At 49.0% G+C, this 12,833-nt stretch overlaps 1 protein-coding gene across 2 annotated transcripts in view; it reads left to right on the forward strand.

The window, feature by feature from the left end:
- Positions 1-12,833, forward strand: part of LYN (LYN proto-oncogene, Src family tyrosine kinase) — a 75,829-nt gene that overhangs the window by 46,419 nt on the left and 16,577 nt on the right. For both annotated transcript variants that reach the window (XM_010838968.1, XM_010838969.1), the window contains exons 10-11: positions 587-769; positions 3,054-3,130. In XM_010838968.1, the coding sequence (XP_010837270.1) occupies positions 587-769; positions 3,054-3,130 (260 nt within the window). The remainder of the gene's footprint in view (positions 1-586; positions 770-3,053; positions 3,131-12,833) is intronic.

Raw genomic sequence — 12,833 nt, forward strand, 5'->3', positions numbered from 1 at the left:
CATCAAGAGGCTCTTTAGTTCTTCTTCACTTTCTGCCATAAGGGTGGTATCATCTGCATATCTGAGGTTATGGATATTTCTCCCGGCAATCTTGATTCCAGCTTGTGCTTCCTCCAGCCCAGCGTTTCTCATGATGTACTCTGCATATAAGTTAAATAAGCAGGGTAACAATATACAGCATTGACGTAACCCCTTTTCCTATTTGGAACCAGTCTGTTGTTCCATGTCCAGTTCTAACTGTTGCTTCCTGACCTGCATACAGGTTTCTCAAGAGGCAGGTCAGGTGGTCTGGTATGCCCATCTCTTGAAGAATTTTCCACAGTTTATTGTGATCCACACAGTCAAAGGCTCAAACTCTTAGTTGTGTCATGTGGGATCTAGTTCCCTGACGAGGCATCAAACCTGGGTCCCCTGCACTGGGAGCTCAGCATCTTAACCATTGGACCACCAGGGAAGTCCCTAAAGGTTTTAGATAATGTTAACACTATAGAGTTTATAGAAGTTTTTTCTGTCTATAGCTAAATATTCTTCTAAGTCTGCATGAAGTTTTTGATGAATCACGACCTCCCTTCTTTTCCCTCCCTAGGTTACTATAACAACAGCACCAAAGTGGCCGTAAAAACACTGAAGCCAGGCACAATGTCTGTGCAGGCGTTCCTGGAGGAGGCCAACCTCATGAAGACGCTGCAGCACGACAAGCTGGTGCGGCTGTATGCCGTGGTCACCAGAGAGGAGCCCATCTACATCATCACTGAGTACATGGCCAAGGGTGAGTGCCCGCCCCCACCCGGGCTTGTGACGGCCCAGCCCTCAGAAAGGACACCCGGGCGTGTGACGGCCCAGCCCTCGGAAAGGAGAACACTTAGACATTCAGAGACTCCTCAGATAATTCAGACTATCAACAGCAGGCTCGTTACAAGGGCTTCCCAGGTGGCACTAGTGGTAAAGAACCCGCCTGCCAATACAGGAGACATAAGAAATGTCAGTTTGATCCCTGGGTTGGGAAGATCCCCTGGAGGAGGAAATGGCAACCCACTCCGGTATTCTTGCCTGGAGAATCCCATGGACAGAGGAGCCTGGTGGGTTAGAATCCATGCGGTCACAAAGAGTTGGCACAACTGAAGTGACTTAGCACGCAGGCTTATTACAAAAACATCAGAAAACACAGGACAATAAGCCCTTTCATAAGCCACCTCACTGGAAGTCGTCTGTTATAAATGAATGTGTTGTCTTCCCAGTTTCTGTGCAGTTGTCTCCATGTACCTGCTGGCCTCAAGAATGAGACCCTAAACCTAGACGGCCCCCCAGACATACTTGTCAAATAAGGAAATACAGATATCACATATGAGTATTATTTTGGGTTCCAATTGTGAGTTCTCAAAATTGAAAACCAGTTCCTTGTCCTCTCTAGCATTATCTAAATGTTCAGAATGACACTTTAAAATGTAAATATTTGAAAAACTTGTCAAGGTCAAGTTCCTGCATCATCACAGAATCCCTGAAGAAGAGGTTTCAAGAAGCCATCTTTTCTCCCACTGCTGTCCCCTTCAGATCAAGGATCTTAAGTCACCATCCTTCTTCCTCCAGTTCAGGAGAAATGCTAATTTAACTGCCCGTGATTTCTAAAGAATCTTCAGAAGGAATGAAGATGATACCTAAGCCATCATCCAGAACTAACAGTGACCTCCTGAGAATAGAGATTACAGTGTGATGCCATAACTGAATAGGTTAGAAAGATGAATATTGCATTTTCTTATTTAATATATTTCAGAATATTAATATCTCCCGGAGTCCTTCTAAAAAAGAATATTTTTTTAAGCCCTATCAGGGCTTCCCTGGTGGTTCAGTGGTAAAGAATTCTCCCGCCAGTGCAGGAGACACGGGTTCTATCCCTGATCCTGAAAGATCCCACATTCCACAGAGCAACTCAGCCCAAGTGCCAGAGATACTGAGCCTGTGCTCTGGAGCCCAGGAGCCACAACTACTGAAGTCCATGCACCTAGAGCCCATGCTTCACAACAAGAGAAGCCAGTGCAATGAGAAGCTCGTGTACCGCAGCTAGAGAGCAGCCCGTACAGCAGAGCCAAGAGAATGAATATAAAAAGATAAATACATTTTGGAAAAGCCCTATTACCTATTAGCTGCTGCCGTTCAGGAACCAGGCTCAGGATCAGACGCTTAAGCAGGAGTTCATAGATACCTGTGGGATTAATTAACTAGTAGTGTTCTTAACCATAAATGTAAATGGTAGCAGTGCCCACCTTGTACTGAGCAGTTACTATATGCTAGATGGCACTTGATGTCGTCCCTGAGGAGCGCTCTCATCTTCCCCGCAGTCGAGGCTGAGCACCGCCGTTCTGTGTTATGGATCCACTGAGTGCTCACTACCTGCCATCACACTGGCACGTGCTTTAAAACCCTCCTCCCATGGACTGTGGCAGAGTTCCTGGGAACTGCCCACTAGACAGGGGCTCAGACGAGGTACAGAACTTGCCCAAGGTCACCCTCAAGTTGGTGCTACAAGTTCTAGAAGAAGGAGCAGGGCGTGTTTTAGAGATGAAGTCCGGAGATGCTGCAGACGATGCCGGTGGGCACACTTGCTCCCTTTTAAGTGATATCTCACTTTCCTCCAAAGCGCAGTTGGTTCATCACATCCTCACTGGGCACCTACGTGGTGCCTGAGAGCCGTGCTGGGCACGGATGAGTGCCAGCTGGGAAGACAGGCTGGTTTCTGTCCCAGGGAAGCCCTGCAGGACGCGTGCCATGGTGGCAGGTACAAATGCTCTGTAGCAAGAAAAGGAGCATCCACCATCACCCTTTCTTACCTGGAGCTCATGTACATCGCACAACAGGTCAAAGGGGACAGGTCAGAGGGGACTGGGTTTGACCAACATCAGGAAAAGGCACTGTGACCACACAGAATGGTAAAGCAGTCATTTCACCTGGTCCGTCCTCCCTGCCCTGCCAGTCGGAATGATCATTTGAATTTTGTTTGGATTTCTTTGTGTGTGTGCATGTTTGAACTGCACTGATTTGCTCTTCTTCATCAACAGGCAGTTTGCTGGATTTCCTGAAGAGCGATGAGGGGGGCAAGGTGCTGCTTCCGAAGCTGATTGACTTCTCTGCTCAGGTGACATATGAAAAAGCAGCTGTAAAGCACTGTAAATGTCCCCCTGCTTCATACTCGGGATGGAACTGCACTTTCAGGGGGAAGGCATTAGGGTTGTGTTTCCTAGTAGACCTTCGAAGGACAGGTCCTTGGAGGTGGCGATGGGTGTTTCTCTTGGAACGTGTGTGCACGTGTTGAATGATGACATGGATGCTCTTGTGTCTGACCCAGTCCACCTCTTTATACTTGTATTCATTTCTGCATGAAAGATAGAAACAGCACCACTGAGCTGATCACTTTCGTGCATTCTGGAGATGAACTCCATGCAGTATAAGCATGGCACCTTCTCAGTGACCTATATGTAGTGTTTAAGTTACTAAGTTCTGATGCCTCAGTGTTCTGGGAAACAGAACTGTTTTCCTTCCCTGTCTACCCCACTTTCACTCCTTCTTGTTGGATGTGTCTTTAGAATTCTGAGAAATGTTCATTTGTAAGACTTCTAGTACTAGCCTCCGGCTGCCTAGGTGGCTCAGTGGTAGAGAATCTGCCTGTCATGCAAGAGATGTGGGTTTAATCCCTGGGTTGGGCAGAGCCCCTGGAGGAGGGCGTGGCAACCCACTCCAGTATTCTTGCCTGGAGAATCCCATGGACAGAGGAGCCTGGAGGTCTACAGCCCATGGGATCACATAGAGTCAGACATGACTGAGCGACTAACACCTTTCTTTTTTAACTTTCTGGGAAGATGAGACCAGAGGAACAAATTAGTCCGCAGGTAAAGCAGTTTGAGTAGGAAAGGCCCCGAGCACACGCTGTGCAGCAGAGTGTCAGCGGGCAGAGTCGGAGCCCAGCATCGTGGACTGAGCTGATGCCAATACTCAGCCACTTGGTGGCCACTGTCAAGACGCCTTTGCCTCTTTGGGTTGGTGTCTTCACCTGTTTAAGGGGTGTGGTCATTCCTGCTTCAAGGAGAGGTGTTGAGGGTAGAGTCAAATGAGCTGGCATGAACTGGGTGCTTCAGAGCCAGTGAGGGGACACTGAAGAAACCCTAGGGGTGACTGTCCCCCTCCCTGCAGTAAAGGCGAGTGAGCAAGTCGTCCTGCTTAGCCCTCACCTCGTATGCACAGCTGGGGCTCTCTACAGGTTCCTTATCCCAGTAGGCAATTCAAACGGCATCTGCAACTCCAATATCTAGTGTGGCAAGAAGAAAAATTGTTATGGAGGCTGGGGAGGCCACCCTGACTTTTGAACCCTCTTCTCAAACTCTCTAAGCCGCCCCTGTGAGGCTCTGTGGGACCCCCAGGCTCTGGGCCAACAGTTTGTGGTTTGTTTTTTTTTTTTTTAAGATTTTTTGATGTGGATCATTTTTAAAGTCTTGATTGACTTCGTTACAACATTGCTTGTTTTATGTTTTGGTCTTTTGGCTGAGAGGCATGTTGGGGTCTTAGCTCCCCTACCAGTAATTGAACCTGCACCCCCTGCATCAGAAGGCACAGTCTTAACCACTGGACCTCCAGGGGAGTCCCCAGGCCCACGCTTTGAAAACCACTGCTGGGGAGTGAGAGGAGAGATGACTTGGGCTCAGCTCTGGACCCCGCACGGACAGGAGTCAGGGGTCCTGTCCTGTCTCAAAGGCAGAGGCTCATGAGCCTGTGTCACTCTCGGCACCATTATACGAGGCGGGGGAGCCCTGCCAAGGCTGGTGACATGGGAGTCCCCACTAGATGCGGACATTGAGGGGTGTCATAAAGGCTTATGCACCTGCTTCTCAGAAGGGGAAGGGGGCTGTGGAGAAGGAGGGCATGTGGCCTGGAGGCCTGGATGGTCATCCCTGTCCGGGTTCTCAGGGTCATTCTTGCCTGCCGTTCTGTAGGGTGGAAATTAGCACATCGGGTTGTGTGCTATGTCTGGGTAGGACTTATCTTGTCACACTTATCTTATCTTTGTATCTGGTTTTGTATAGCTTATCTTATAAAACCTTATCTTGACATAGTTCTTAAGGTTCAAGTCAAGGCCTCCATCTCTAATCTTTAACTTTCAGACTGTGGGTTCCAGGAGGGGCCAGGGAGCAATTGAGGCACCCACCCCTGGTCATGGTCCAAGCCAGCGTACTGCATCCATCGCACAGGATGATGCTCTTCTTCATCCGTCTCAGGCTGGCTCTCCCAGCAGTGACTGCCGGGAACCACGTCTAGTTTAAGAGCAGGAGAATTGAGTGTCTGTGGAGGGTCGGCAGCACCAGGGAGCCCCTAGCAGGCGAGGTCAGCACAAAGCTCAAGGTCCTTACAATCGAATTGCATCTCCTTGAGACCATCTTTGTTCACAGGGCAAACCTCGCCTCAACTCCCCCCCAGCCCTCCCCTCTAGGGGGAGCTACTGAGATCTCCTGTTGTCTGTTATTAACTGTCACCCATTTCATCTGCTCGTGGCTTTTCTTATTCTAATATTGGAGGGACCTGCACCTTGGCAGTGAGGGTGGGGCATGTATGCCTCAGTTTCCGTTTGAAATCCTACACCGCACGCATCCGATCGCTGTCAACCATGCTGGCCACCCCATCCCTCTGTGATAGTCAGTTCCCTTTGTGACTGGCTCTCCCCACCCTCCTCCGTCTTCATGGGCCTTTCTGAAACCATCTCTGTACAAAGAAAGTCATCTCTGAATTGCTTCTCCTTTTCCCCTCCATCATGTGCCGGTAATGAACATTGTCGCTTTCCCATAGTGAATAACTTGAGAATAGTAAATATTCATAAAGCTGCCCCAAGGTGACACATGGAGAAGGAAATGGCAACCCATTCCAGTATTCTTGCCTGGGAAATCCCGTGGACAGAGGAGCCTGACGGGGTGGCAAAAAGTCAGACACGACTCAGCGACTAAACAACAACAATCAATAAGGTGACACAGGACACCCAGGTTGCTAATAATCCAACCTTCTTACCCCTTACCTCCACTAGGCTATTGAAAGCGGAAATGGGATAAAACAGAAGCACTGGTGAGTCTGAGTGGTATTTGAACTCAACGATCAGTAACCTATAAAACACTTCTATTCTTTCTTTCTTCCATTTGCACTGTCAGTAGCATCAGAGATCTGGGAAACTGAGTGTTCACAAGAGGCTATGGTTAAATTTAGTAGTTTTTGCAACAGTAGACTGAGAGCAGAAATAAACCAGTTGACTGATTCCCAGCCCCAGAAGAATAAGGAAACAGGGGTGAGGGTGGGGCATGTGAGGGGCAGTGTTGGGACTTTTCCCAGACTCTCCTCTCAGCAATTCTTCCCTCTCCCCACCAGCCACTTCCCCATGTTCCACTCCCCTCCGCAAGCTCCCTCAGGGCCCGTCAAGATAGGAAGTGAGTTGTGAGAGCTGATTTCATCACTTCCTGTCTCAGGATGAGTTCTGAAAGGTTCCTCGGAGCTCCAGTGTCATCGACCAACCCACCTCTCCAGCCACCCGTCTTCCTCTCCACTTAGTGGAGATTAAGAAATCCCAACTGAGTCAGCTGTATCCAGTGCTTTTCTGGTATTAAAAGCATCTTGTGCTGAAGTAGAAAAATGACCCTTTTGCAAAGGAAGTTTGATACTTTCAAAGCAGAGAGACTTTGTCCAACTGCTTTCCAGCCCTTGCCTCATGTAAGAGAAAAAAATGAACTTGGAAAGAGGAGTGGGTGAAATCTGTGGGAATTTCCTTCAGCAGAGATGGAAATGGGCTTGTAGACTCATCAAACAGAGAAGGAAAGGAAGTTGGGACTTCACAGTTGCAATATGGAGGTCAGATAAATCATCTTGTAATTCAGGGGAATCAAGACATTTCTTGAGCTTTGGGGGTATAAAAAGTACCAAAAGTCAAAGAACACGCAGTTATGTGTGAGTAAAGCTGCAATACTGTCCATGGCATTTTCCGGGCAGGAATATTGGAGTGGGTTGCCATTTCCTCCTCCAGTGGACCGTGTTTTGTTAGAACTCTTCACTATGAACCAGCCATCCATCTTGGGTGGCCCCGAACAGCATGGCTCACAGCTTCATTGGCTTACACAAGCCCCTTCACCGTAACGAAGTTGTGGCATGCTGCAGTCCATGGGTCACAAAAAGACAGTGCTTAGCGACTGAGCAACAACAAAACTGCAGTAAAAGTGGGAAAATCAAAGTTGTTGTTATAATCATGGCAGCAAGTAACATCTCTTTAACTCTTTCTGGATGATAAAACAGTTCTACCTCCGTCATTTAACTCAAGCCCAAGAACCCTGAAAGCATTTATATTGCTGTTTAGTGGCTCAGACGGTAAAGCGTCTGTCTGCAATGCAGGAGACCCAGGTTCAATCCCTGGGTTGGGAAGATCCCCCGGAGAAGGAAATGGCAGCCCACTCCAGTATTCTTGCCTGGAAAATCCCATGGACTGCGGAGCCTGGTAGGTTACCATCCATGGGGTCGCAAAGAGTCGGACACGACTGAGTGACTTCACTTTCACTTTCACTTCGATACATTTTACAGATGGAGGGGTGACCTTGGACTTGTCCAAGGTTACAGCTAGTGGTAGAATTGCTGGGCTCCACTGTGGCTCCTCTGACTCTAGATAACTGGTCCTTTCCTCTGCACCCCACTGTAATTTCATGATCAGAATTGCCCTGTGGTCATCTGCACCTGACATTTTGCTGATACGTATTTTCTCCTTTTATAGATTTTGATTTTCAGAATTAATAATATCTCTAGTTTTTTTTTTCCCCCAAAGAATCTCTTTTGCCAAGATGCAGGTCTTTGTGTCACATCGTGATTATGCTCAAGATACATTTTGCCTTCTCGTGTTAGAGGGTAGGACACATTTAAATTGGAAATTGAGGAACAAGGCAGGTCAGATACCTCAGTCTATGATCATGTAATTCTCAGCCTGTTTAGTACAAAAGGCTTTGACATTAGAGTGTCTGAGTCTGCCCTCATTGAAGTATCTACTGATCAAGAAAACAGGGTATAGATAGGGCATCCCTTGTAATAACTCTGAGTTGGAACCACCAGTCTGCAGAAATGGTCAATTCCACAAAATCGTCTGGACGGGTGCCACCAGCAACAAGGAAGCCCCCCGGTAACAGCTGCATGGTTTCCAGTGATGATTTCAGTGGAAGCTGAGCTGGGGCCTCATCCCTTTCCCTGTTTCGGGGTCTTCTCCTCTGTCCCTGATTCCTGGAATCCCTTCCTTTGCCTCTGGAGCCTCCTCCCTAGACCTGACTGCTCCTCCTCCCTGTGCCCACCCCACGCCCCTCCTGGCCTCTCTCAGTCATGCTCTCCAAACAATTGATACCTGGTATTTCTTGAATTGAATCGTTTGGTCGTTGTTTTTAAAAGCAGGTTCATATTGACTTTTTCTATGCAGGAAAAAAAATGGAAGAAAATTACTTCAAGTGACCTTTACCCAAAATCTTTAGATGCTTTTGTAGCCTTTCACAGATGAGTCCTTCCTTCCCCACCCATGGAATACCTGCTTTAAGACACTTGTGTTACCTCACTCCCTGGCTTCAGAAGGCTTAAAACTGAGTCGCCAAAAGTCACTCCATCCCCAATTTAAGAGGAGTTTGTTGTCTTTGGCGTTCATTTTGAGGTCAAGGTGGAGCTGGAGGCACTTTCCCCAGCTTCACTTTCAGCCTGGGGTCCTGCTCAAAGGCCAGAAGGGCAACTCTGTGACCACAGGGCCACCAGAGCAGAGAGGTGATGCCCAGGGCCACATGGTGCCCTGCCACAGGTGCCACCCTGCAGCCTTGCCCTCTCCGTGCACCGAGACCTGTTCCTCAGCCTCCAGCTCCCCCAGAGCCCTGCCCGAGGATGTAGCCCCAGATGGTGGGCTCATAGGTCCTGCCCGGCCCCCTACCCTAGTGGCAGTGGGCTTATCCTTGAGCAAACCCTCCTGGCAAGAATACTGGAGTGGGTTGCCATTTCCTTCTCCTGGGGATCTTCCCGACCCAAGGATCAAACCCAGGTCTCCCGCACTGCAGGCAGATTCTTTACCATCTGAGCCACCAGGGAAGCCAAAAAATTCCTGATGAAGACGGCCCTAGGCTTCTTCAGGTTTGCAGCCCACCAGGGTCCTATCTCAGTGTCTCTCCCAAGCCCACTCTTGGAGACCACCCACTCTCTCTTTTCTATTTCTTTCAGTGCACCTACTGCAGTGTGAATATTTGGGCAGTTTTGGTTTATCTCTGTGTCCCAGACACTCAGCACAGTGCCTTGCATGCAATAGGTACTCAATAAATATTTGTCGAATGACTGCACTGACCCACGCGGGGGCTGCCCATGTTCAGTTTAAAACAACAGAGCCTGCTTCGCGTGACTCTGAATGAGTAATTAGAAGAGCCTGTGTTTCTGGGGTTTTCTGGGCCACTCTTCAGGCGGATTTACCCATGAAACATGTTCCTGGTACATTACTTTCTCCCCTCCCTCTGACCGTGCTGACTTCCCTTTACCAAGCTCACATGATTGGTCAAAATCACAGTGAGAGAAAAAGAAGGAAGTAGAACAGAAGTAGCCAGGCCTTTCTGAAAAGACAAAGAGCTGACTTGTTTCCACTCTCTGTGGAGTAAAGAACTCCAGGGGGATGAGAAACTATAAATGAAATGTTGCACATGGCAGCCAGTGGCGGATGCTTTTAATCGGGAAAACACTTTTAAATGGACGAGTTTTTCCTCTCTAGTGCCATTCAGATTCCTTTGAGGCTGGAATTCAAGGAGCGAAGGGGCTGGCAGGCTTTTCTTAGCAGCTGGGGTTTCTAGCCCTTGTTACCTGTTACACACACACACAGTCGTGTCTATGACACCACTATCTGAGCTGCTCTGAGCTGGAGAACCACCTGCATGTTGGTTGGTAACCATCATATTATACTCAGGTTGGCAGCCGTATGTTTTAGCTGCTCTTCTTCATCGTTTCCACACCTTCCATCTCCCCTTCTCTGGACCCCCGGCTTTGAGATCCACCAGCCCACCATCCATCCCCAGGATCCCCAGGCACTGCCTCTCAGCGCGACACTCGCCCAGGCACCCCCTCCATCCCCCAGAGCCCCAGCCACTGTTGGTGGCCATCCAGGCATGTAGACCCTCACACTCAGTCCTTCTGTTTCTTGACTTCCTCTCCCCCAGGACTCTGTTCTCACGTGCTGGAGCCCCACCATGGTTATGGCCAGAGACTCTGCCCCCAGGCCCCCATTCCTGCCCTTCGTCCTCCACCCCGCATCTGCCTGGCTCCTGCTCCAGGCCTCCATGTTTCCTCCTCTGCACGCCCCCCATGTTTCTTTTCTCCCCTGACCTGGCTTCTGTGCACCGCCTGTCCCCTCCTTTATCACTTACGCTTGGGTCAAGCCCAGCCCTTCACCTGTTGAGCCCCCATGTGTGTGCACCAGCCGTGACCACTGCTGACGGAAGGCGCTGGCTCTTCTGCTTCTAGACCAGGGGTCGAGCTGCCTAGGGACCCCACTCACACACACGTGTCCCCAGACCGAAACCCCTCCCCCTCCCGCTCTCCTGGGTCACTTGCTGTCGCTCCCTGGGAAGGAGAAGCCAGCACGCTCACTGCTTCCTGACTGAGGCCACCTGCACTGGGCACCAAGACCTGTCCCCTCTTCCTTCAAGACGTGTGTGCGCGTTTAGTCACTTCAGTCATGTCTGACTCTGCAACCCCATGGACTGTAGCCCACCAGGTTACTCTGTCCCTGGAATTCTCCAGGCAAGAATACTGGAGTGGGTTGCCGTTTCCTTCTCCAAAGGGTTTTCCCAACCCAAGAATCGAACCCACATCTCTGGCATTGCAGGCTGATTCTTTACCACCAAGCCACCTGGGAAGCCCTCCTTTCAAGACATTGCCCTAGAAATTCTGCCCTGCTGTTTTCCCTTCATTTCTGTGCCGTTCCCATAGGAACCATGATACAGCACCCCTTCTCCTCCACACCCCTCTCCAGCTGCCTCTACCTCCAGTTCACTCCACCCCGTCACGACAAAGGTCCTTGAAGGACCACATTCTCTCTTCACAATTCTTCCCCTCCGGCTCTCTTTCAAGCCCAACAGCTCTCGAGCAAACAGCTCTGGACAAGTCACCTTGGTGACCCCATGACACAAGTCCAAGGGCATTCCTCAGACTCACAGCGGCATGCTTGATCTCTCTCTCCTCCCAGACATTCCTCTTCACTTGACTTGTGGGACACTGCTCTCTGGGTGTCCTCCCACTTCACTGGCAGTTTCCTCCTCAGCTCCCAGCATTTAAACACTGGAAGGTCCCCGAAGTCAGTTCTCGGACCTCCTCTTTCTCCAGATTCACCTCCTGAGTGATCTCATTGAGAGCACAGTGTACTTCCTTAGGGCTGACATAACCAGCTACCACCAACTGGGTAGCCAAACCATCGGGAATTTTTATCCTCTCACAGTTCTGGAGGCCAGACGTCCTACATCAGTGTGTCAGCCGGCTGCACTCCCTCCAGAGGTTCTAGTAGAGGATCCTCCTGCCTCTTCTGCCTCCTGGTGGTTCCTAGAATTCCCTGACTTGCCAGAGCATCACTTTTTCTTCACGGGCCTTCTCCTCTCTGTGTGTCTCTCCATGTGTCTTCTCTTAAAACAACACTGCTCATTGGTTTAGTTGTTGTTCAGTTGCTAAGGCATGTCCGACTCTTTGCAACCGCATGGACTGCAGCATTCCAGGCCTCCCTATTCTTCACTATCTCCTGGAGTTTGCCCAGATTCATGTCCCTTGAGTCAGTGATGCCATCCAACCATCTCGTCATCTGTCGCCCTCTTCTCCTGGCCTCAGTTTTGGTTTAGGGCCCACCCTAAATTCAGGATGCTTCCCTGGTGGCTCAGACGGTAAAGAATCTGCCTACAATATAGGACACCTGGGTTTGATCCCTGGGTTGGGAAGATCCCCTGGAGGAGGGTATGGCTACCCACTCCATTATTCTCACCTGGAGAATTCTATGGACAGGGGACCCTGTCAGGCAACAGTCCAGGGGTTTGCAAGAGAGTCAGACATGACTGAAGCAACTTGGCAGGCATGCACTGTTTCTTGTCAGTTGTGTGTATGTAGTATAGATGAAATCATGCATCTTTTCCTATATTTATTCTTTGTTTGCAGTTTATTTTTCTGGGAATTCTTTCTTTAAGCTTTTAACCATTTTTTTTGTTATTAGTTCATCATTATCCATCCTTTCTAATTATTCTTTTCATTGCATATTAGCTTTGTACCATATGTGCTGTGTTATATGTATTGAACTGAATATTACAGTTTTTCATTTACTTAAGAACTCTCCAGGGACTTCCCTCGTGGTTCAGTGGCTAGGGCCCCATGCTCCCAATGCAGGGGGTCTGGGTTTGATCTTTGATCAGGAAACTAGATCCCACATGCTGCAGCTAAGACTCAACACAGCCAAATAAATAAATATAAACTAAACCTTTTTTTAGTTTTAATTCTCCATCAACATGTATGTACCTATTAAAGTATAATATTCTATTCCTGTAACTGTACCGTGATTTCCTTACCATTCCTTGGTTTATGTTTGGGGAATCTCCACTTTTCCATTAATACAAGTAACAAAACCTTTCTTTACTTACTGCACCTGTTTCCTTATGCCCCAGTTGCCACATAGTAAGATCAGAGTAGGAATGTTTTCGAGTCACTTGACAGTTTTAGTTTTCATTGAGCAGATTTGCACATTTGCATCCCGCGACTTGTCTCTCTGCTGGAGGTGTGTGGGGCAAACCCCGTCAGGCCAC

The sequence above is a fragment of the Bison bison genome, unplaced genomic scaffold (genome assembly GCF_000754665.1).
Source record: "Bison bison bison isolate TAMUID 2011002044 unplaced genomic scaffold, Bison_UMD1.0 scf7180017864108, whole genome shotgun sequence".
NCBI lineage: Eukaryota > Metazoa > Chordata > Mammalia > Artiodactyla > Bovidae > Bison > Bison bison.